The following is a 26,674-nucleotide window of genomic DNA, read 5'->3' as shown; positions in this document are numbered from 1 at the left end:
ATACTTGGAAGGATTTGAAGAAAATCTACACAAACTCACCTGAGAGGGGGGGAGTGTGTGTGTTTGGCAAGTGTCTGAGGCTTCTAGGCCACCGAGCAGTAGGATCTCATTTTCTTTCGGCTGGTGGACAGTCAGCAATTCAACGAGCTTTGGCAGGTCTGGAGACACCGATGCCAATTTCTGCTGAGCACAGAGACAATGCCACATGATAAATAATTAAAAAAAGAAGCTTTTCTTGAAGCCACTTCAAAACTGAACATAATGCACTCTCTGTGGTTCCAACCCACAGACACATAATTATAAAATACTTCCTGTGAGGCATCTTGAACCATTGGATATGCTGTCATCACCAGCTGCAAAAGGCTGTGAAATTTGCATATTATCTAAACAAATCAACCTGCTAATTCTAGGTAATGATTTCGAATCCATGGCAACTGAGCCAATATTTACATGTGAAATAGAAAAATCCTGGGGGACGAGAAGTAGACGAGAAGGATTCTGCTCACCTTGATGCTTTTGTCATCACGATAGTCTGTTTTCTGAGGGTCCAGATTTACGAAACAGATCTGAGAGAGACAAAAAAATAAATAGGAAAAGGCATCAGAGTGACGGCAGGAGCGGGAAGATTGTACTACCCAAGCCCAGTGTCAAATGCGAGAGGAAAAGTTTCTGCATTGTCTTTCACACAGCACAAATCCTACAAACCAAACAGAGTGATAGCTTTACTCGACAGCAGCTGTCTGTCAGTTCTGAACAACCATTGTCTCTCATTAAGGTAGTAATCTGTACTGTTTCATATCAGTCTTTTCCTAGTCTTGGGTTTAGTCGCAGTGACCCAACGCAATCAACAACCAATAGATGAGCAGAGGAAAGGTCACTGGTTCCAGACCGGGCAGTAAAACCACTTTGAGAGGAAAAAGTAACACCACAATAATGCTAGTAAGCTCAGTCCTAAATAAAAATATAGTGATGTCATATATTTACGGCCACAAGCGGGATTTTTAGGGGCGCTGTTTCTTAGTAAAGAGAACAGTAAGGAGATCCAGTTAAAATGTATAAATAAATGTATACATGATTAAGTAATAAATAATCGATGATTGATGATTAATGTATGATTAACTTTATGAAAGTTGATAGAGCTGATAAATATAATTATTCAATTAAACAAAACAAAACACAGAAACCCTTTCTCAGCTTTGTGAGGGGCATTTTGTGGCGTCTTCTCCTCTTCTTTTTGTTGTTGTTGTTTTTTTTTTCAAATCAAACCACTGCACACACTAGAGCAGCTGGAGCCAAAAGCTGCTCCTCCTCCATTTTGTAAGTTTTTACTAAGAGCATGATGAGAAAAGAATAGCATGGTAGGAAAAAAATGCTAAAAGAATCTAGTTGTAGTCTTGTAAATAGTGACCCTGCAAGATTCACAGTCTGTCTAAAACCTCAGTCTGAGACTAGGCTGGGACTAAAAAATTTTAACACTTGTTTTTAGATGTGAGCAGGTGTGAGCTGGTAGTTTTCGGGGAGTCTTTTCCAAATATTTTCAAAGTCTTCTGATGTATAGGAAGCATAAGAAGACTTTCCTGGCTCTCAGTGGCTGCCAGCAGCAAATGTACATCAGCAGGGATTTTTTTCCTGGTCTCTGTCTCTTTTTTTCTTCCACTTTTTCCTTCCACTGTCTCCACTCCTTCACTGTGCCTCTGTCACACCCTCTGCTTCCTTCCCATCTCACCCACCTTCGCCTCTGGCTGCAGGTTTAATGGTGTGTGATGGAGCCCTCATGTCAGTGCTGGGAGTCTGGGACTGTCCGCCGGCTGCTGTTTGATTCTACAGCTCACACAGCCTCTGATCTAAGTTGGCAGGGCCAAGTTAGTCGTGTGTGGCTAAATGGATAAAGCACGTCACCAACAGCATTTGTGAGAGGGGGGGGTTAGTTCCCACTTGAGCACCCATACTCTGCATGCAAATATGCTTTGGGAGAAGTGACATGTTTCAGTCCCAGTCAGTCACAAACGCATATATTTCTATATATGTCTAACTAAATGCTGCCATGCTTGTCATTGCTAATCAAACCTGAGGCAGTCTAAAGCTTTTCAGTGCAAACACGCACAGGTGGGATCCTGCTGCCATCTCCATATCCGCTCTGCCTGCTGCTATCTTCCCCCTTTTCTCATCTCTCTAGACCTGCAAAAAATATATATATATACTCTGAAATAATCACATCTGAACACAGATCTGTGTTTGAAATCATTTCCCTTGAACTACCTGAGGTGCGCTAGATTCATCAAGTTATAGGCTTCGAAACAGCCTCAGCTCGAGTGAGATATCCCATGTTTTTCACATTTTTCATTTATCTGTGTTGTATTCAACAAGATTCATCTCCAGAAAGTCATGTCAAGGAATAGGATAGAATGGGTAAAGGTTTTTTTTAGACGTATATAAATATATACTGGTGCTACGGAGTGGAATAAATTGCCTCTTGCTATTAAGGAGGTGCAAAACCCGCCAGTATTTAAGAAAAAGGTTTCACAAAGGGCTTCAAAATAAGAGCAGTCATCTTAAAAACAAACAGATATGTTCAATCTTTTCTTACACACACACACACACACACACTCGTAGCAACAACCAGGAACAACAAAAAAGATTTGCAATGCCAGATCAAATGTCCTTCAGCTGTTAAGTTGGAATGCGTCACATTCAGAAAAAAAGACTAATTTCCCCACTCACCTCCGATCTGGTATCCTCTAGTCAAACATGATATTTTCCAAACTATTAAGTCTAATGTGATGAAAATTGCAGCTTGAAAATGGAGTCAGCCAAGTATAAAAAATGACAGCTGACAATGACAGAATATTTTAAAAGGTGTTCCTGTCTCTGCCTGATCAAAATGTATTCGTGTCTCCTCTGCCCTTCATGGACTGCATGTGTCACCTGTAACATTTGTCTGAATATCAAGAGCTCCTTTGTTACAATTCCATGAAAATAACAGCAATCTACTCACTGGGGGACAGTGAGTAGAAAAGTGAACAGTTTGTTCATTTTCTTGTCTGTGGTTCAGATCAGTTTAGTGAGCGTGATGAGGATCTTTCTGTCAAAATAGCTGTTAAATGTCAGCATACACACAGGTTATGAATTTATTACCGAAGCCAGAGACAATGGCTTGATTTTGCTACTTGCTGCCCCTAGGTTGATAAAATATATGGCCCTTGAATTCTGTTTTCAGTAATTCTGCACTTTCATTTTTGCTGTAACCAGGGCTTTTATCATACACACACTGACCTTAAAATATATTTTATATTTATATATGAAAAATATATTTTGAGAGTGTTCTTTTAAATTTTGTGGTATATTCCGTAAACACTTCAATGTGCTCTTATTTTGAAAGCTACAATTGTTTAGCGACAGGAAGTATTTCATACGGATACGCTTGTTGTTTACAGTGATGTTCGTAAACTTGTCTATGGTACTCAAGACGATCAACTCCTGCTATTGATATTTGTTGCATGAATCCACAACATGATAAATTCAACATTCATTTAATCGATAAAGAGGAACTTTATTTTGGATTATGTCACTCAACTCACTCCCAGCCTCTGTCTGATGCTCTATTTCAGTGGCAGCAGGGAACAAGAAGAACCCTCTCAATTGTACGCTGCTCTGGATAAAGTGTCGGCTAAATTATATTGTAGAATTGTAGAATTTTAGATCTGTTTCTCACTCAAATATATGCTGGTTGTTGGATTAGATACAATGCCAGATTAAACACACACTCATAACACTGTTAATTCACCATCTATCGTGTTTGTGTGTGGAGATTGTTATTGTATTGTATTGTATTGTAAAAAAAAAAATCAAAGTCGTAAACGAATCACGTATTAATACTAATTAATATTCAATTCTGACCGGCCTACTTCTATCTTTGTGAGGGCCCTCATTGGAATAGTGAATTACCTAGCCCTTTACCCTAAGCCTTAACCTAAACTTCACCATCACAACTAAATACCCAACCCAAACATAAACCTAATTGTAACCTTAAAAAGCCTTTAAAGAATCGAGGACCAGCCTAAATGTCCTCACTTCACAAAAATGTCCTCACTCTGTTGGTTAAAAACATGTTCCGGTCCTCACTATGTAAGAAGTACAAGAAAACACACACACACACACACACACACACACACACACACACACACACACACACATTCCTGTACTTGCCTAGTAAGGACCAAGTAAAACGACTCACAAACTGAGGACCACCATTTCTAGGCCACCTAGCAACACAAATGAAGCATTTCTGAACAGCAGGTGGCACCATGAAACGATACATTCGTTCAAATTTTGAGAAAAGTTTCAAGTAAAAGTTTTTAACCGTATTACTGCTACTGTTGATGTTTAAGATTAATTAATTTATTCATTATATCACCTAGTATACCTCATATACACCCCTAAGTTTTAATTTTGAATATATTTAATGCAATCTAGTTCCATTATAATTGACGCACACACACACACACACACACACACACACACACACACACACACACACACACACACACACAGCTAACTCAGCTTTCAATATCTATCCATACCTCAAACTACAGATAAGAGGTTTGGTACTCTTGGTCAGCAGCATCTCAGCAGCATTCACTTGCACCAATATTGGAAATCATCCTGGAAAGGTGGCAAAGACACCTTCCCCTGCCTGCCAACACATTGCCTGCAGATGACACACAGTATGGGGAAAAGCGAAGCGAATGATCCACGATTTTGACCTTGAGGAGGTTTGAAGCAATTTAACCCCATCAGACGGTAAGAGCCGAGAGGCAGTTGTTCTAAATTTGGGATGCGGAGGACCGTCTAGTCATCTCTGTGTCCATGTGTGAGACGGGCCCAGGGACACGCTCTGATTCTATCAGTTTTTCACAGACATACTAGACAACACGTGCTGTGCGTCATCCTGTCTCTGAAGGACTGACCACATACACAACAGCTGAGAAACAAAAAAGGGGTGAAAGAAAAACAAATAAAGAGACAGAGAGGGTGAAAGTAAAAGTTGATAAATTGATACCGTGACAGTCTGAATAGTGCTTCAGGTGAGACTGATAGGCAGTTATTGCACTGTTAGGAGAAGTAGTGCTGTCTCATCACTGACTGGTAGGTGTTTTTATTTTTTAGCCACATGCAAACGGCACATTTTCAGAAACTAGAGAAACTACAAGATGTTACCTTTCAAATTAAGTCTCATACATGTACTTTGTTATAGTTCATCCTCTATAAGCTTTGAACCTTAAATTTTGGGGGGTCTAACCCTAACCTGATTCGCAGCCATATCCCTACCCAGAGAGAAACCTGCAATAACTGATTGTTTGACCATATAGGGGCACCAGAAACAACCTGCAGCACATACAGAGCATATTATTATTTATTTGGAGCTGTGTTTCGGGCCATCTGATACATTTATGATCAATATTTCACTCTTGGTTGAACTTTGCATTTGGTCTCCACTAAGATTGTCCTCAGTTTAAACAATCCTAAGTTAACTAACACAATTTTGTCGATTAATTGAGTAAACTCTTTAGCGATCAAGATTCCTGCTAAAGCACCATTTTAAATCTTGTGCTTGCACGTCTTGAAAACAAGTCATTCAGCATGAAAAAAAATCGACAATCCACAATGTCATTTAGCAGATGCTTATCCAAAGCAACGTAAATTTGAGAGATAATACAACACAAGCTAGGATGAAGTCAGGAAACAACACAAGAATAAGCAAGAATAAGTAGCATGGACTAAGTTGAGTCCTGTTAGGACTTAAGTGTTTTTAGGATCTAAGGGCTTTTCAGTAGTGAGTGCAGATGATGACCTATTCTCCACCAACTTCTGAGAGAAATATCTGGCTTTTTTTCTTCTAGACTGTAATAAATTATTCTATAGTCATTTCATTTTACTTAATATATTTGATAAAATGTATTAAATATAAATGCATCCTTGATTTTGAGGCAGTTGTTTAAGTAACTTTAATATAAAAATGTTGAATTTTGAATGAATCCAAAACAATAGAATTAGTCCCTTTTTAATTGACAGGCACTTCCTGTTAAGTTATTATTAACTCAACTTGTAATGTAGTTAGATTTAATTAATAATATTGCCTGCAATCTGTTGCCTCAATTTTATTGAGTAGCTATTGTTTATCTTTTTTTTACAGTGTATATTATGTTCCGCTGTGTTCACCAACTAGTCGCTAACTTTGTCCGTTTGCTGTGTGATGCTGAGCAGGTACCAAATGTTTTTTTTTTGTGCTTTGTTGCTGAAAGAGATGCCAGCTGCACCTGGAAATCACACCATGGTACATCATTACAAGCTCCCCCTTTCACATTAGAGTAATTCAGTGATCTACTGTTATTGAAAAGTAGGGATTGTGGTCAAATATCCTCATATTGCGACTGAATATGTACTATATATCACATATAACAATATAATAAGCAGTGCAATATGCAGCGCTCTGGTTGCAGCAGAGATCCGGGTGTCTCTATACATCTTCTTGCTTCACCGACCCATGAAACTCTACAGCTGTGCTCAAGCCAACCAAAGTAAAACTCAGGGTGACTCTGGCCACCTGTGCTAATAGATTGCTACAGGCAAACTGGTCAGTAACAATAAGCCTTACAGGAGGGAAATGTGGAGGCCACCTGGGGGGCACCTAGCTTCAGAAGAAAAGTAAATGTTTAGTGTCACCTTCAGTAAAATGTCTGCAAGGTAATACCAAAGGCGTCCTGAATAAAAGCTCCAGTTTTGTCCTTTCAATGTTATTGCTGGTTTTGTTTAAATTTGAAACTTCATTCTTGACCTTGGAATTAGTATAGACAGCATTTGGACTGTATTTATTTATGTTATATATCCAGTTCACTGTAGGCTCAAAGTGCTTTACAATACAACTTGTGCCAGACATTCATACAAGATGCCAACCTGCTCAAGTTCAGTTTCAGTGTCTTGCTCAAGGTCACACCGCCATTTTCTCTGGAGGAGCGGGGGATCCAAAGATGACTCATACCTCCTGAGCCATGACCACCCCAGATTAGTCATTAAACTTGAATTTAACGGAGATGGAGGAAGTTTTTTCCCATCCATTATATTCTACTGCTGATCTGAATCTGGGTCGCTGACATTGGGCGAGAGGTTGGGTACAGACTATCACAGGGCTGACACATAGAGACAGACAACCATTCACACTCTCATTCACTCCTACCGGCAATTTTGAGTTTTTGGACTGTGGGAGGAAGCCGGAGAGAACCCACGCTGACATGGGGAGAACATGCAAACTCCACACAGAAGAGCCGCAGGCCTGAGTTGAACCGGAAGAATACATTTTTTGTATTTTGCAACTTTTGAGATTTGCACTTGACACAACTATTTAGATTTATGGTGTATTTTATTTTATTTACGAAAATCACATTTTCAATATATATTTCAGTATTTTGTCATATCGCCAAGAATATCGTTACTGCAAAAATACCCTGAAATATTGTGATATTATTTTCAGGGCATATCGCCCACCCCTAATTGAAAATCAGCAAAAAAAAAAAGACCTCCATTGAAAGTTAGTTTACCGATTAAACACCAATGTTCCTCTCTTCTATTGCATTATATTTTAATACTGTACACATGTAACGGAATGACTACTTGATTTCTTACTGTGTGTCATTCAATATTGATGCAGGAACTCACTACAGATGAATCCTAGCACGGCAGACTGGATGAGCTTGAAACATTTTCCTTTTAACTTCAGGAAAAAATGTTTTCTATTCAGTTGGTAGAGGTGTTGATCGTCAAATATAACAGCCAAAATTTAGCTACAGCATGCTGGGTTATTGTTGGAGGAACACAGTGTATGTGTGTGTGTGTGTGTGTGTGTGTGTCTGTTGGAGACTCTAACAATGCAGAAGCACACACAGGGTTCAATTGTCCCCAACTTATTTATGCATAAAATCCCATTTTTCCTTGGATATACAAAACTGTCAGGCAGGCAGATTTATCTCTTTACTACACAAACACAACCACCTACAACTGGAGCTTATGCAGATACTTAGCCACAGTTTCAATACAACACTATTTGCACAGACGTGGTCAATACAGCAAACCATTACAAACATTTCAGTCTCTTTTGTCAATCAAAGCTTGATTCCTCCTCAGCAGCCCTCCCTCTCTGCTCCCTGCTCTGATCCTCCCACACACAGCTGCTGCTCTCGGTCCTTCTGTCTCCCTTTTTTCCTTTTTTTTCTTTAACTGTGGCTCTTTTTAAAAAAAAAAAACTATTTTTCATGACTTGAAACAATACTTTTTGTAATACTTCAGATTTAGACCTTAATATACTGCATGCTTGTTTTATGTGTAGTCTTTCTTCAAAAATCGCCAGTAAAATCAGGCTGCTTGAAAGAATTAGGTGACGAATATTAGATAAACTGCCAGTCCCCACAGCCCCTTTAAGCTGCATTGACAATGCCCCTAATGCTGCTACAACAAAACTAGTTAATTCTCACTTTCAGGTCACGAAACCAAAAACTTCCCTCTATTGTAAAGTGTTTTGACTTATCTCAGAGGCTGGCAACTCTAATTATAATCCATTTTTAAGTTTAATGTGATTCAAATTAAGTTTGGGGGGTAAACAACATTAAGGCTCACTGACTCTGCCATATTAATTTTGTGATGCGACCCACAAGCTGCACAATGCTGGTGTAGAGACCAGACAACATGCTGATGATGTCACAAATGGCTGACAACGAAGAGCCTCATTTTATGTTAATACATTCCAGTACATGCTGCTGAAATGCATCATCTGGTCATGAAGCATAACAGGAGCTGCCATGATGAAATCACATGCGGTTGTCCAGGCATTTTACCTCCGACTGTGCCTATTTATTAGGGCTGGGCAATATGGACCAAAAGTCAGATCCTGATATATTTAGGCTGAATATTGATAAACGATATACATCCCAATATTTTTTATTGCAAAGGGAGAGCAAATGTTCAGTCAAAGTTCAGCCAAATATGACATGTCATAAGTAGTTTTATTGAAACCGTTTATTTAGAAGAACATAAATACTGTATAACAATAGGAGTAGCTTTTTTAAATCAAAGCTCCATAAAGTGCAAATTTAAATAAAAAAATATATCTTACTTAAATAAAAGTAGCCTATGAAATAAAATAGGCCAATCTTTTTTATTAAATTAATATATATATATTTTAACAATCTGTTTATTGGATTTTACATTTTCATTAAATTAATATATTTATATTAGAAAATAATAACAAATATTACAAAATAACTAAATATTACAAACCTAGTAAGGGCAGCTTTTTTAAACACATAAAGAAAATTTTTTTAACTACTTCTATATATGCGATATGGTCTAATTCCATATCACATTAAAAAATATATCGATATATCTTTTATATGGATATATCGCCCAGCCCTACTATTTATCTGATCATTTGCTTCAAGTAGTGACCTAAATGTAAAAAAAATTGGACCATCTTTGTAGACAGATGTGAAAACAGTGTGTATTTTATCAACGTCTGTGCCTTTCAACTGCTGACAGAAACAAGATATATGCAGTGCTATGAGTATTGAACACACACACACACACACACACACACACACACAAACACACAGAGTTGCTCAGCTCCGAGCCCCGGGCTAAAGAGAACATCAAGAAGCCGATGCTGCTCTGGTTCTTCTCATGAAAGGAATAATATGGATATGTTATGAAAAATGGTAATAACAGGGGATATACTGTATAGTATCTCTGGGGAATATATACATTCCTGTGGGTCGGCTAATGTATTCATTCACCAAAGGATCATAAATATATACCGTAAATATGGACAGAAACGTGTTAATAGGTTCATGAAAGAGAACAACAAAACACTACAGGACTATGATGAAAATGGATGGAAAGTGGTCGGTGCAGAGTAGCTTCTGTGTTGTTGAAATGCATAAATTTTAATGTGCGATTTTCACATTTGGAGAAGTGCTAAGATGTGTTTTCATCACAATGTTTCACGGTGTTTTTAAGGCTAAGCATTAACATTTCACAAAACAGTGTTTGTTTTATATGCAGAGGAGAGTTCATACAAACTAAAAGTCTGTTAAAAAATTGACAAGAAATCAACTTTTTTGAGAGAGAAACTTAAATGTATGCTGTCCGTATATCCTGGTCTATAGCATTCAGTTGGTTGAAGTTACAATTGTAAAATAAGTTATTTTCCTTTTTTTTTTTTAAGAGAAACTTTGTCCACTTAAACCCTAAAAAACCTTTGAAAAATCAGTGACGTACCCTAGAAAACACCCCTAAATGTCACACTCAAGATTTTATGCATTTTACTGATCTGTAGTAGAAACACTTCTTAATTTACTATATTGATCAGTTTTGTGAGTAATCAGCATATTTACAACTTTGCTACATTCATTCATGAGTCACTATTTTGTCACTCTCCGCAATGTCTGCTGCATGCCTGTTGATGTTGCATGACTGTAAAGGGACAGTTCACCCCAAAAGTCAAAAATAAACATTTTCCCTCTTCCTTGTAGAGCTATTTTTCAGTCTAGACTGTGCGTGCGTGTGTTTTTTTGTGTCAGGGTTCAGATTACATTTTCACTTCTGCCAATAAGGTTTTTGGTTTTGGTCTGGTTGGTTAGTTAGTTGGTTTGTTTTTCCAGACTGGTCTCCCCTCAAAAACGTCACCGTACGGTCGAACAAACGGCGGACTTTCACCCAGGAGAACTGAGTTTGTGTCCTGTGTGAAAACAAAAATAAATTACTTTTTACGTAACTTCCGTGGCTCCCGTCACCCTCATAACTACTCCACTTCTGGCATTTACATACATTTATTTACTTTTTAAACTGTTAAACCAGGGCGTTTTTTGCTCTAAACTTAGGTCAGTGGTTTTGTAGCCTTAATTCACAGAAACTGCAGCCTTTTTTTACAACTGCGAACCATACGTGTGTATAATGACATGTGTGCTATAGAATGCCTGCAGTACCGTAAGCCATGAAACGCTCATTTTGACAAACGCTTATAGGTGGTATTGACAAATGGTCGATTCTGTCGTTTAGGTTGGAGATCTTGTTTTTTTTTTTCTGTTTGTCAGCAGGGTTATGGGAAAACTACTGGCCCAATTTTCATTAAACTTCTACTTTTAAATGATAAAAGCAGCATGTTCAAGCTTTCATTTGATACTAAATAAAGCAAGTAATAATAACAATAATAATAACAATAAAGAGTGGATTTGATATTGAAACCTTCAGAAAGGTATCTGATCCACTCCAAAGCTGTGAGACATAACATGACACATCTCCACAGTATGCTAGAGAGCAAGATAAACAGTATTCTCTCCTCACTTGAGTTGTATTGTATGATACAATACAACTCAAGTGATACAATTTGTATCATTAGCTAAAGCTGCCCTATTGGGGCCCAGGATCTCAGAGTAGATTAATTCAACTCTGCCGACTTTATATAGTCATGTACAGACTCTCAATGTGTTATATTTCTTTATTGCTAAAAACAGATATTCACTTTGATCTGCTTTCAATTATACATACAGTCATGGGAAAAATGATTAGACCCCCCCTTGTTTTCTTCAATTTCTTGTTCATTTTAATGCCTGGTACAACTAAAGGTACATTTGTTTGGACAAATATAATGATAACAACAAAAATAGCTCATAAGAGTGTAATTTAAGAGCTGATATCTATCCATTTTCCATATTTTTCTTTATAATGATTTTGGTTATTATCAAGAAAACCATAGAAAATGTCTAGATATCAGGCCTTCAATTAAACTCTTATGAGCTATTTTTGTGGTTATCATTATATTTTTCCAAACAAATGTACCTTTAGTTGTACCAGGCATTAAAATGAACAAGAAATTGAAGAAAAAGGGTGTTCTAATATTTTTTCCATGACTGTATTAAGTAGTGTGTGCTAGCTCTTTAAATGAGAACTACTACTTATAAGCAAGTTGTTCACATTTTAAGAGCTTGACCCTGTACCAAAAGACTGCAGTTTCTCATAATGTCAGACAGTTTCTAAAGTAAAAGGAAGAAGAAAGAAGGAAGGTTTGTCTTCCTGCTTTGATCCTGCTGTAAGTCAGCGCTCCTGCTGAGGCTGATGGCATATTTATTCAGTTCTCCCTCTCTCCGGTCCGGGAAGGGACAGGTCAGGACACAACACACTGCCTGAGTGTGAAATGTTTGAATCCAGTGATGAATGGATCACTCTCCTGCAGGGTCTCCACAGTCCAAGCAGGAAGACAGATAGCCAGAGGACGGATACTGCAGGCTTACTTAACCAGATTTTCTGCATTTGAAGCATTCAGTGCATACTCTTACAAAAACTACAAAATCTCAATCTTAAAATGTCACCTAAGCTAAAAAAACAGATCAATGAAAAGAAAATGCAAATCAGATGCACTGAAGTAACATATAAGGTGCCATATTCCTCCTCAAAATGCTCTCTCAGGGATGTGATGAAATTTGGTGTGACTATCACAGCAACATGACACTTCTCTGTGACTTCATGCATTAAAACATGAGTGAGTGATCAAAGGTGACGACATGATGCAGCCAGAGGTGGGTGACAAGAGCAAGATGCAGGAAATCCAAAGCTTTATCTTTTATTTAGCTCACAGTTTTTGGCCTTCTGCTCTCACTATGTTGGACTCCTGTTCCTGAATACGTAAACAGTTTCTTTTTAACCTCAATCACACATTTCTTAGAAAAAACTCATCCTAATGGACTAATCTGGGTTAATGTGGATTCCAAGGTTTATAGTCAGCTTCTAATAAAATCAAAGTACGCTGTTTTTAACCTTTAACCAAAACCCCCCACACACTCTCTGCACCCTCACTGTTCTGCCCCCCCCTGTACAGTTCAAGCCAGGACAGAAGAATTTATTTCTCACACAGTGTCATCCATCGTAGGGCCCTATTTGATTGATTGGCCACGAAAAAAAGCCGAACGAGAACTGAGAGTCAGAGGAGTGATCTGTCACATCAGAGTCCGAGAGCACTGCTGTGGGAGGACGGGGAGCATCTGTTCACGCTCGCATTAAAGTTCCCTCTGATTCATAGGAAACATGCACAGTCAAGAAAACAAATGACCATTGTCCCAATGAAACAAAACCTGAAGATGAAGCTGCTTTGCTTTTACATTTTGCAAGAGAACAATGAAGATAAAACTGTCTGCGTAATCACAAACTCAGGTAGGAGTTTGGGCAGCGGCCTGTTCTGCAGAGACAAGGAGGGATGATCTCATGTGTCTTTGTTTTCAAGTTGGCAGCCGTCACAAACAGCACTTCAAGTAAAAAGTGAGCATGAGGAGAAGAGTCATGGTGCACATGCATACATTTTCTTTGTTGACAGTCTGGTGGTCTGTGGCGCATGTTGTCATGCACAGACCATTTGCCTTCCAAAAACTTGAATTAAACTATACAGTGTTGCAAAGACTTGTATCAGAATATGTGATATGTAATACTGTGGGCTGTATCAGTTATGAAAAATATTCGGCAAAAAAATAAACTCACAGTTGTTTGAGTTCTGTGTACGTCTTGTCCTAGATATTACAGCTGGTGTCTGGGGGTTTTCAGGAACATTCAATGCTCACACTTGCGAAGTGCGACATGAGTGTGTGAGAACGGTGCTCTTTGCTAAATACTGCTATTCCTGTTACCTTGGTAATGATTCTCAAACAAGTTTTAGGGAAGGGTGCAGACATAAACACTTTGTGTGTAACTGGCATTTTTTCTGCATAAGACAGACTGGCTGCAGTTCACGACAGAGGGAATGCAAAGTTAAAAAGTAACTCTTGTTAATAATCTTGTGATGAAGACAAACTGCAGGAAGTTTGAATGATATCTTTAAGATACGGCTTGAGAACATTGTTATGGTTATGGCATCTGTGTGCCCATTTGTGTCTTTGTCTTAAAATGAAATGTGATCTGTAATGCTATGACTGCATCCTTGACCAAGAAAAACCCGGTCTAAAGTCAATGATGCATTACATTCCTGCAATTTCAGTGGTGCGTTTGCAAATATGAAGTCAAATAGAGTTGTAGACGGGGCATGAGGCTATGCTATAGACTGCACCACTGACCAAGAAAAACACGGTCTAAAGTCAATGGTGCATTATTTCCCTGCCTTTTAAAGGCCGCATTTCTCAAATAGTAAGATACAGCTACAAAGTCGGGTTTACAATGCTGCATTTGCAAAGTAGGTAAAATAGAGTTGTTGAGGGGGCATGGGGTCATGCTATAGATTGTTTAAATAGTGCACAGCATTACACAGCATGCAAAGTTTGCAAATTAGCATTGAACACAACCCTTCACTGATGGGAAGGTGATTAGTTTTGCAGAGATTTTGCCATTAAACAAAATATTGGATAAATTGGAATTTTGACTGATTAAAAGTTAAAGAACTGTCAAAGTTAGTAGAGAGGGGGTCTATGAATGTGTTTACCAAATTGCATGGCAATCCCTAGCAGTTTGAAAGATTGCCTTCCCTAAAGCTAAAAATCATCATTTAGTTTGCAGAGATACAGATTATCACTACTTGTTTCAGAAATCTCTGCGTGGGAAGATTTCCTTAAGGACCAGGCTTCATCCAGATCCCTGGCACTGACCCCAAAACTGCTCTTGCAATTAAACCTGGATCGCTAAGCTGAGGCTCTGATCAGTCAGGTGTAGGTCAAAGATAGTGCTGCTCAGAGTCGAGAGCTGTAATTTCAGGAAAAAAAAAGGTCAAGAAATGGCAAAGAGGGAAGTGTAGGAGATATTTTGCAGCCAAAGGTGAAAAAAAACTGATTACACCCCTCAGGGAATGAAATTCAGATTTATTATTAGGCAATCACTGAAGCGTGGGTAAATATGTCATTCATTTTCAGAATCTACATTTATAAAGATGTTGTTAGAGGGAACAGATTGTGCATTGTGGGCACCATCTTTAATAAGAACCATAGAGGGTTATGAGGATAAATCGTATCTCCTATAAAACAAATCCTGGGCTTGATGCAGTGTTAACATATTTAGAGTGTTGATGCAGTTCATATAGGCCTGCTGTTAAATTGAACTGATACACTTTATGACTCAAACAGCTGTTGTCCCTTCCACTAAAAGCCTGCCTTTGAGCCACTCACAGCTGTAAATCCTGCATGCAATTTATGCTTAGCTTGCAATTTATAACGAGTGAGTGATCAAAGGTGACACATCAGAATTGGGCGACAGAGGATTAAGCATGTTTGTCCTCTACGGCTAAAAGCCTTTCTCTTTTTTTCCACTTACTCTTTTGATGATGTATTCTGTTAAGTCCCACAGCATTTTCCTTAACAACCAACAATGTCCTTAGTAATCCAAACATGTGCTGTGTTCAGAATATCCATGCTAAACGTCAAACTCTGCAAGAAATGTTTGGGAGAATATATATTTTATGCAGATAATTATCACCCTTCTCTTCATCTTCTTCTGTGTTGTGTCATTTGCAGCTTCTTGCCTTGAAAATGTTGCATATTCCTCACTAACTGCTCTGAAACATGACAACACCTAAATAATGGAAATGGAAAATGATGCTGCAAGCTTTTAAAGTTTTGGTAAATTGTGTTAATGTTCATAAAAACTCAAAAACACCATGATTCAAAACTATATATATATATATATATATATATATATATGTTTTTCACTCCATTTCTATAACCATTAAGTAGCTATATATATATATATATATATATATAGCAACTTAATGGTTATAGAAATGGAGTGAGAAACATCGGATCTAATTACAGGATGTGAGAGAGTCTTCCCCTCCATGTCAGCTGAAATAACAATTATAATTTTGTCATGGTATTTTAAGATTTGTATCTCTGAACAGAAGTGGAGGGAAGCTTATAAATGGCCTCAAAATGTTACAAACAAATGTGAACAGTTCACTGTTTCACTGGTTGCAAATGGTAGAGAAGTCTATGAGAAAATAAACTTTTGACTTGATTTGTTTCCTCAGTAAACATTTTCCTAGTTTATGCTCTCAATCGCTAGTTTGAAGTCTTCTTCAATACAGCATGATGTTTTTTTGTTTTTTTTTAAATGATGGTCGAGTATAATACACAATAAAGTATATCAAGGTATATTTTAGGCACTCCAAAGAGTTGGCTATTACAGATTGCAGATGCACCAAGCTAGCTAGCTAGCATTAGCTGGTAACTAAGCATCCCTCTCCCCTGCTGCACCCTCTCGTCAAAATATGGTCACTTTTGTTTCCCAAAAAGCAAGATGGCAGCATCAAAAAATTCCAAACTTGAGGCTTCAGAATTGTAGTTCATAAACCAATGGATGACAACATTTTATTCTATTGCCTATTTTACAATCTATTGCCAAACTTCAATCAGAGGCATTAACCTTGTAGGGGAATGTGAAGTTGAGTTGACATGTCTGTTATACGGAGAGTATGAGAAAGCAGAAGAAAAGTAGACAGAGGAATAAATTCCAGCAATAGTGTAGTTCTCTTAATCAAATGAGAGAGTCAAACTATGGAAATCATCTAGAGTTTTTGTTTGTCTTTTATTTGTGAGAAAACCAACACAACTGAGATACCAAAACCATCTTCTTTTAATAAAGTGCCTGCTGAGACTAAATTGAGCTTTTGACAGTTTTTCCGCAGAATTAAATTACATAGTTTATAACATCTACTCCAAGACAATCCTCTGGTATATATTACTTGCAAGCAGCAATGTGATTGTAAGAAATTATATTATCTAAATGTACTTTCCCAACTCATTTTACAAGACTGCAAAACAAAAAAATCCTCCTTTCATTCACAGAACTGGCAACAGTGTCAACATGTCTCTGATGACAGGAGCAAGATCAGCAACAGCTGACAGCATCAGAAGTAACACTGTTAATGGATTTTCATTTGTGAGTGAATGGTTATGTTAGGCGGTTATGTATTTCCCTTCCATCAAACCCATGAGCAAGGCACTTAACGATTATACCAGGCTTAAAAGTAGTGGCTCACAGGGCTTAAAACAAGACAAAGTTTCTAAGCCTGAAAATTTGTCCAGCTTTGTCCAAAAGCTGCAGAAGGTGGTTACATTTTAAAACATTTTTTAATGAAAAGATAAAGTGTGCAATATCACGCCAGTAGTGTAAAGTACTACTCCCATACACTGAAATGACTCCACTACAAGTAAAAGTCCTGCATTAAAAAACATAAAAAGTAGAAAAGTATAGGCATCAAAATGTACTGAAAGCATCAAAAGTAAAAGTACTCATTATGCAGAATGGCCTCAGATTGTTTTATATATTCTAAACATATTATTTGATTATTATTATTATTATTATTATTATTATTATTATTATTGATGCATTTATGTAACCAATGTTCTTATTTTCTCAAGGTAGGGCTCATTTTAACTACTTAAAATACTGTTATGAGGTCTAATTTTTGTCTAACTTTAATTTTATCACGTTTTTTATGTTAAATCCCGACCTGAAAAGTAACTAAAGCTGGCAGCTAAATGTAGTGGAGTAAAAAGTACAATATTTGCCTCAAAATGTAGTGGAGTAAAAGTATAAAGTTACATAAAATGGAAATACTCAAGTAAAGTACAAGTGCCTCAAAAACGTACTTAAGTACAGCACTAGAGTAAATGTACTTAGTTACATTACACCACTGCACAATGCAGTGATGCAGGTTCAGGCACTTTATTCACCTACATCATGTGCATATTGTCAACACAAAGGAAGTGACACATTTAACCTTAAAAACAAGAAATGTCCACACAACAGCAGCAGGGGAGCACCAACAACCTGCTGCAAAAACATTTCCACCATGTCCATATACCCAGAAGCCACTCAGAGAAAGCCGACTGAAGACAGAGCACTTTTTTAGATGTCACATCACTTCAGTCTTAAAATTCAAACCGCTACCTCGCTGTCATCTTAGGCTGCAACCATGCCTCATGTAGCACACTACGCATGACTTGATGCATGTTTGTTGCCAAAAGGATGCGAGTGTTTCATCATGCACAGTATGCTACTCACCATAGTGCAGCTGCCCTCTGTGTCGTCGTCCAGAAGGCCCAGTCTGCACAGAGCTTTCTCATTCCGCAGCCAGTACTCGGACGAGTCCAGCACGCTGTTACTGCACAGCACCTGCAGCACACAGATTTAAAAAAAACAAAAACCTTGTTCAGGTGGAGCAGCACTGAACATCACACCGCACAGAGACACACATGGAGCACACACACTGTCTGAGTCACACATTCACTTTCATCTGCGTTTCCCTCTCTGGTTGTGGGGATCAATTGACCTTTCTCCAGGACCTTTATTTCATGACAAGTGTCCGCTGCACAGGATCAACAATCTGTCAGCTAACCAGACGCTGCACACTATATATATGACAGTTATTGCCTCCTCCCTGGAGGGCCGTTTTAATGAAGCCTTCAGGACGAGACCTACAGCCAGGGAGCTGCCTTTGTCAATGACAGACAAGCGTCTTTGTCCTACTGACTGATCATTAACTATTGATTTTGCTGTTTTAAAAACCACCTAATTATGAGGTTAACTAATTTGCAAGAGTGAGATTAAAGATCAAAGATAAGGGTTTGACCTTATGCAAAAAAATGACAGTTTTCACCACCCTTGTACGGCACATAAAATGACAAATGAAAAAATAATTATTACGCAATTACTTTGACATATGACGGATATTACGTGCGTGTTCTCACTGTGTATATTTAGAGACAAATAACGCCCCCTCATGCCTGCACCCTCAGGAACAGACCATCTGTTCAAGCCCTCGGCCAGGTTAAGGTGACGTATCCTCAGCTGATTTCACAGATCGTATCAAAGGCTGCTGGCACGGGTCAGCGGAGCCCCGGGCCCAATTATGAGAAAGACATCACCTTGTGTCCCTACAGGACACTCGAGTGGAAGTCAGTTAAGATCATGAGCGGTAGGCTAATTAGAGACGACCCAGTGAGCCCACCTGCACACACACACACACACACACACACACACACACAGTAAAGGACACACACAAATAGACATTTTGAAAGGAAATTCAATCTAGCCCCCACCTCAGCCCACTGATCTGTGCTATTTCCCCTCCTGTCTCTCCGGCACTGAGGGATGATAAATCTACTGGGCTGACCCGAGGGCCTGGCGACTCCTCTTATTGCACAACCCCTGGGTGTCACAGGCACCCCGGAGGAGGAAATGAAAATCTCTCACACTGCAGATAAACTGACGAGGAGGCAGATATGATGGACAGGTGCACAGGCACATGAACAGAGAAAAAGAAGACTAAAAAGAAGAAGCAGTTGAAAGAGAAACAGGATCTTTTTTTTTTACCTTCTTGCAGGCGCTGATGGACGAGGCCACGGTGCTCTCTGTGCTGCCTCCCTCCACCTCGACAACCTCTGAGCCTTCAAACATGGCAGACGACTGGAAGTTACTGCAAGGCAGAAAGGGCACAGAGTTGACTTTGTCAGAGCGAGTTCTTATCAAGTGCTCAACACCTCGCTGGCATCAGTCATGTGGGAGCAGCCCATTCCCTGTCCCATTTGTTCATACTGTACAGATGTGGCACGGAGCCAATGAATTAAGCAGGCAGCTATTGTTGGACAGGAGAATAATGTCAATAATCAGAGCCAAATGCTTAATTCCTTCACTTACATTGTTCCCTGGCTACAGTGCCGGGACAGCCTCTGAAAATGTACAAGTTTATGGCCAACAAAAGGGACACCTCCTATTATCTATTGAGGAGTGCAAAGAAGTGTTGCTCTGTAGATGTCAAGACCTTTTTATCACATTATTATTTATGAGAAGCCACTGTAGCTTCTGCTTAAAAGTTTCTGTACGACATAGAGTCTCCCTACCATGAAGCCCATTGCATGCTGGACCCTCATAGCAATTTGTAGCTTTTTTCCAACAGGCTTTGAGGCAACTATGCAATAAACTGTCAAAAATAGAGCCAAATATTTATCTTCCAAATGATATTTGCCTATCACAGTATCTATCTGTATTATATGCGCTGATTTTCAAACCTTTTTTACAGAACATTTAATGCAGAAAATGTTGCTTGGGTGATTTAGAAATGGCATCATGTAGCTGCTTATTTTATTTTTTATTTATTTAAATTGGCAGCAAATGCCTGATACTGAAAACACAGTATTATTTAGCCATTTATTTTACATGTATTTATTCTTTATTTAAATGGTCAACAAATGGATAATAGTAAACATATGCTGATGTTTACTGAGCTAATTATTTCATTTTTACAAATGTATTATTGAAATGGTCAGCAATTGACACTGAACCTACACTGATGTTTATTTAGCTATGTATTCTATTTTTCATTTAGCTATTTTCTTTATTCTTTATTTAAAATGGTGCACAACACACAATGATAACAAACACACAGTACTTATGTTTATTTAGTTATTTACTTCATTTATACTTGATTTTCTCAGTTTTCTCATTTCTGGCAATGGTTGTATGTAAAATGTATAAGAATGTTAATTATTGTTCAATAAAATTAAATGTTTAAGAAGCAGTCTTCTGAGTACCTTTGCATAATTATCATATGTTATATTGGTGTCAAATTGGTGCATAATCCCCATGAGAAAAGCTCATTTCATCTTAAACATTCACTATATTGGACGCTGTATTGGAAATCAGTTAATTTTTCCATCCTTAAATTCGGTATTGGTCTCAAAAATCCCATATCGGTCAGACTCCAGTCAAACTTCACAGCCACCAAGACTAAATCATGAAATTTGATTTTGACAGCAATGGTGACGATGATTTTAGCAGAACAAACAGCGGAACACAGCATGTGACCTTCATTTGGTGCAAAAGACAGAATGATTCTGTAGTGATGGGAATTTCTGTCAGACTACAACGAGGCTACACACAACATAGCATACTCAAAAATCCCAGGAAGGCGTCATTATCCTCCGTGCATGCTTTCACTGAGATAAGCCAAATCGAAGCTTATCTGGAATGGCATTAATGAGGATCAATTTGGAAAATAAAGAGGCTGGGGATGCATATTTAAATAGGAGCAGCTGTTTTTTTCCTGTAATCCACATATTTCAAAGCAAATTAAAAGGCATTTTATTTTGAAAGGCCCCAAGGGATCACATAACTGTGTCTATTTGCAGTTAATGTACATGCCTGATGTAAATAATTGTGTCACTGGAGAAGAGAGTTGACTGTGAATGGCCGGATGGACACGAAAAAGAAAGAAAGAAAGAAAGAAAGAAAGTAGATGATGATGTACTGGAGATAAGTGGATGTGATGTGCTTTGAATAGGCTGCTGGATCTGCAAGGCACACATCAAAACACACACACACACACACACACACACACACAGAGGCAATGATCTTGCAGTGAATATGTTGGATGCATGCAGGAAATTGGAAGCGAATTACACTGTAAAAAATTGAAGTTTTTTAAAAACACTGTAAAGAAAGACAGCACATAGTGGTCTGTCTGTGGTGTTCATGCAAATGTGATTTCTGCAGAAAATTGAAGACCAGCGCGATAAGATTCGTCACGCACGACCTCCTTTCTAATCTTTGAGCTTAACAACCTTTCCATCACGACACGGTGATGATTGACAGGTTGCGCTCCTGAGCTCCAGGGGCCCCAGGTACCCAGCACACATCCGCCTAGGTGTGGAGGACACAATTAACCCCTGAAATGTCTGGCTTTCAACGCCTGCCCCCGGTCTGCTGTAATTTCGTGTGAAAGCTTGTGTGGTGCACAAGCAGGCAACTTTTGGTGGCAGCCTTCAGATCTCACTGCTTTAAGAAAAAGAGTGCACAAAATAATCAATGTGGCAGGTTGAGGTCCTGGAGGCTGCAGAAACCTTGAATTTTAGCTGGAAGGAAAACCTGAACTGAGGACTGGAGCTTATTTAAAAACACATAGTGAAGTGTGAGCATTTCTATTTTAAACATGACTGCTGCACACTTTTCCTCATTGTCATTGAACATCTTGTTTACTGCACAAACACTGACAGTCGACTGTGAAAGCGGCTTTACTGCATCACATTTTGGTGCGCTTTTTTTTCCAAACACAAAGTGACACACTTTGCGCAGTCAAAAGATCACTAGGCTTTCATCCAATAAAACATCAATCACTACACTGACTCCATCCCAGTGCTTTTGTATTAAAAAAAAAAAAGTATATACGTTTAACAAACAAAATAGGTACTACAAACATCACAGCGAATCCATATGTGAAATATTGTCGGAGAATATTAGAGTTACACGACAACAAAAACAATATTTAGCAGATGTTCACTACTGAATCAGACACAGGTATGTCTCGTTTGGGTATGCGCCTTTGACCATCGACGTTTTTTTCTTTAATTCCCTGGAAAATAAACAATGTCTTACCTCGGCGTTTTCAGAAGGCACTCTGCGCCTGCCATTCTGTCAAAAAATACCCCAACTGTCCTCAACCGACGTGATTATCTCCTCTGTGGGGGCAGGGGGACAAGGAGTCGTACAGCGGAGCGCCTCGACGCGTAATTGTCCCCGGGACACTCTCAAATCCAGATGCGCATCCCCGAACGAGCACTGAAGGAATCCCAGACTGGTTCACCGTGGCCAGTGGAGCACTGTGTAGAAGTGAGCCCCGCGATATCAGCAGCAGCAGCAGCTCTGCCTGCCCTGCGCCTCAACGCCAAGTGCCTAGTGCAGGCGCGCGAGCCCCGCATGGATCAAAACGTAATGAGCTGCACGACGCAGGCAAGGGCATGGACATGGGCAGTGCGCGCGCATTTCGACGCATGTGTAAAAGCAGACGCACGCGTACAAGTTGTTGTGCTACCAATTCCCCGAATATGATCCCAAATTAACCATACTTACTTCCCACTCAAAGCAGCACTGAACAGGGAACTAATAAAGGCCAAATAATGAAATCTCCATCACAGCAGAAACAAATTATCAATCTATTAAGATGAGACCCAGGTTTGACACTATCAGACATCATTGCAACTTTCAGCTGCATGTGCTGTTCAGGCAGGTGCTTCACCTCTTGTGACAACACACAACAAGGTCGGTCAGTGCAGCACATTTTATGGTTGACCTGCCCTTTGCCCTCAACAAGCAGAAATTGACATCCCTGAACACACTTCAAGGGCTAATTTTCCAGCACCAGCAGACATGCTTGTAGTCACTATATGTGTGACGAAGCTATAGGGGATAAACTTAGACACACGCCTTCTGAGTCTTCTTCTTTGGGATAATTACAGTACAGTGAATGTCACATTGTCCTGTGACAGACATTATAACACACTGAAACATGAATCATGTTTTTTAGAATGAGACTCACTCATCCTGGATTCTGGAGTCCATACTGGTGTTGGAATACCAACATTTATGTCAGAGCTATAGTCATTTAAAACATATATATATATATATACAGACAAGGTATATATATAACCAATATAATGGTGAGTCAGCAGGTGCAGCTTATTACAACACTGCAATTTTAGTTAGGTGGTGACCTCTAGTGGTCGTAGTAAATATGACAGGAGGAAGTGAGGGGACGTAAGTTAACCGTTTGTAACTCCCGCATGTGTCTTCGTCATGTATGTTACTATGCCATGTAGTTACATACTGGAGTAGTTCTTTTAACCCAAAGCATGCCCTTTTTTAACCGCATGTGTAAAACTGTGGCTGTTTCACATCATAAAATAGAACGGCCCTATTTACGAAAGGTATCACACAGAAGTATGACGACGTTGTTGATAACTGACAACTGCATGAATTCATCTTGGCCACCTGGGGGCAGCACCATAAGCTATAAATGCTTCTGTGACAATTAGTAGCCATATAATGTTAATATGGCGAGTTAGTAGGTGTTTCAGGAGACCTGGCCGAATATAAATCCAACTATCTGGTTCGTAAGAGTGAACCAAAATAAAGACATGACCTGAAAGATGCTTAAGAATCCACAGGGCTGAGGGAAAGTGTTCTGTTGGGGATCATTCTGAGTGATAACATCGATATCGTCACAACCCACTTTTCTATTTTTTTTAAAACCACAGCTCCCAGGTGGCATTTCACATTTTTAGTATTGTTTTAATCAAGCCAGCAAACTACTGAACTATTATCAGTTATCTGATGAGGCAAGTGGGATAAATTTCTTTATTTGCCAGAATCTCAATGGGAAACATAACCAAAGAATATATAATTAATTCCATCACAACCTTCTCAAAAATGTCATTGCCAGCTGCAACAGCATGTGGCTGGTTTTGTTTTCACCCTGTGAGTCTGTGTGTGAGTCATCATGGCAAAATGTGTCTGTAGTGGGAACTACCACAGAAACTGTTTTGAGTACTTAGTGTTTATTTGTCTGTCCGTCTATTTGTGGACAGATTTTGTCAAAAGGATAACGTCACAACCGTGCAAGATGCATTCACAAAATTTTAAAGGTGTGTAGTTGACGATTGGTGTGGTCCAAGTTAGGGCGCCCGAAGTAGCCGATGGCCCAATAGTGATGGGTCATTGACCCTAGGGCCGGGTGATATGAACCAAAAGTCATATCCCAATATATATATAGGCTGAAATATCAATATATGATTTATATCCGGATAATTTTATCGCAAAGTGAGAGCAAATGTTCAGTCAAAGTCAAAGCCAAATATGACATGTCACAAGTAGTTTTATTGAAACCGTTTATTTATGTGAACATAAATACGGTATAACAACAGGAGTACCTTTAAAAAAAAAAAAATCAAAGCTCCATAAAGTGCACATTTAAATAAAAAATATCTTACATAAAAATAGCCTATGAAATAAATTGGGCCAATATTTTTCTGAAATAAATATATTTATATGAGAAAAGAATAACAAACATTACAAAAGAACTAAATATGACAAACCCTAGTAAGGGCAGCATTTATATATAAAGAAAGAAAAATAATTGAACTACATCGATATATGCGATATGACCTGATTCTATATCACATTTAAAAACATATCGATATATTTTTTATATCGATATATCATCCAGCCCTAATTGACCCCCTCGTCCAATTTGGTGTCAATTCGGAGTCAAGTTTTGTTATATATTTTTTTATCTTTAATGCCGTGAAGGAAACAGCATACATCATTTCACTGGCGCCTCTCTGAGCTCATATATAAGGAATGCACCCTCATCCCAGGTTGCCAATTGCCAGACAGACAGCTGTCATCTCCATCACCTCAGCAGCAATAAGAGAGCCTTGAGAGTAATAGCTACGCTCTATAACATACTAATATATAATCAGGAGGGGGAAAAAGGAGCCATGACCTTCAGATCACTTTCCAGTTAGACTGTCGGGGGAAAAAGTGGCGGGCAAAGAATGTAGAAAATTGTGGATATTCAGAAAAGAGAGACGAGAGAAAGCAGTGGTCCTGATGAGATCTGTGTGTGTTTGTTTGCAAGAGAGAGATGGAAATAGTGGGAGAAATGATGCTTTTGTGGATTTCTACAGTGGCCAAAGTGTACGTCTTCACTCTGCTGAAAGGATCATTTTCTGCCAAAGGGAGTGCTTATTTTCAGCCTGCCCTCTACCTCAAAGAAGATAGATTTTTACATGCTGTTATCAGCTACCACAGTATTTCTCTCCCTCCGGATGCCGTTGCTTTCTTTCAACTCTTAACAATATCAAAACCCAATTTCTGTGATTTGTTGGTATAGTTATGCAACCTACAGGGAACACATGTTTACACCACACCTGCTAGGCCTCGCTTAAACAAATAGGAAACATTTAAATGAAATACTATTCTCATTTATATATATTTTAGCATGTTGAATTAATAAACACGCAATCCTTAGTGAATATATGTACACAACTAGCTGAGCCAGTTTCTCCCAAATCTCTCATTACGGATTGTGATATAAATAGCAGGAGTCCTGCATTAGCCAGCACTTTTCACCAAGTGTTAATGCCCCCGGTGGTTATGTTCTGTACCAGCTAGTTTCATTACTCTCTGCTGGGGAAAATAGTTTCTCCAGCTCAATATTGTCTCCAAAAATCATATCCATGAGATGCCAAGGAAGCAAAATGTGGTCTTTAACATGAGCCTATAATAAAGCAAATACTGGTTTTAACAATTTACAAATAGACAGCAAGAGAAACCCCACACAGCTACAGGTTATCACAGTAAAACCACTGGAATCAACCTTTCAGCAGCAGTAAAGAGCTTCAGACGAGTATAAACAACAAATGCAGTACTATATGTAAGACAGTGAATCATCCCCATTATAGATATCCCAGAAACTACAATAAGTCTGAGAACCCTTTCAGACGAACTGAACAGGCCCTCCTTCACTCTCTGTATGAGTCTAAATACTTAAACCACCTTAAAAGCCAGAACACTGACAGGATGTTCCTTGCCATTTAAAACAGCTGTCACGACATGACACACCTTTATATATACAGTCATGGAAAAAAATTATTAGACCACCCTTGTTTTTCTTCGGTTCCTTCTTTATTTTAATTCCTGGTAAAACTAAAGGTACATTTGTTTGGACAAATATAATAATAACAACAAAAATAGAGTTTAATTTAAGAGCTGATATGATTTCCTGATAATGATTTTGGTTATTACCAAGAAAACCATGGAAAATGTC

General features: G+C 38.7%; 1 protein-coding gene across 1 annotated transcript in view; it reads right to left on the bottom strand.

Annotated features, from left to right (window-relative positions):
* sphkap (SPHK1 interactor, AKAP domain containing) overlaps window positions 1-22,698 on the bottom strand; it is a 37,212-nt gene extending 14,514 nt beyond the window's left edge. The window contains exons 1-5 of the mRNA XM_059331747.1: window positions 22,444-22,698; window positions 19,387-19,489; window positions 18,076-18,186; window positions 507-566; window positions 40-183 (exon numbers count right to left, since the gene is read on the bottom strand). Of these exons, the coding sequence (XP_059187730.1) occupies window positions 40-183; window positions 507-566; window positions 18,076-18,186; window positions 19,387-19,489; window positions 22,444-22,478 (453 nt within the window). The 5' untranslated portion in view covers window positions 22,479-22,698. The remainder of the gene's footprint in view (window positions 1-39; window positions 184-506; window positions 567-18,075; window positions 18,187-19,386; window positions 19,490-22,443) is intronic.
* Window positions 22,699-26,674: the final 3,976 nt, after the last annotated feature.

Source organism: Centropristis striata, chromosome 4 (genome assembly GCF_030273125.1).
Source record: "Centropristis striata isolate RG_2023a ecotype Rhode Island chromosome 4, C.striata_1.0, whole genome shotgun sequence".
NCBI lineage: Eukaryota > Metazoa > Chordata > Actinopteri > Perciformes > Serranidae > Centropristis > Centropristis striata.
The sequence above is the reverse complement of the archived record's forward strand: the minus strand, read 5'-3'. Positions and strand labels throughout refer to the sequence as shown.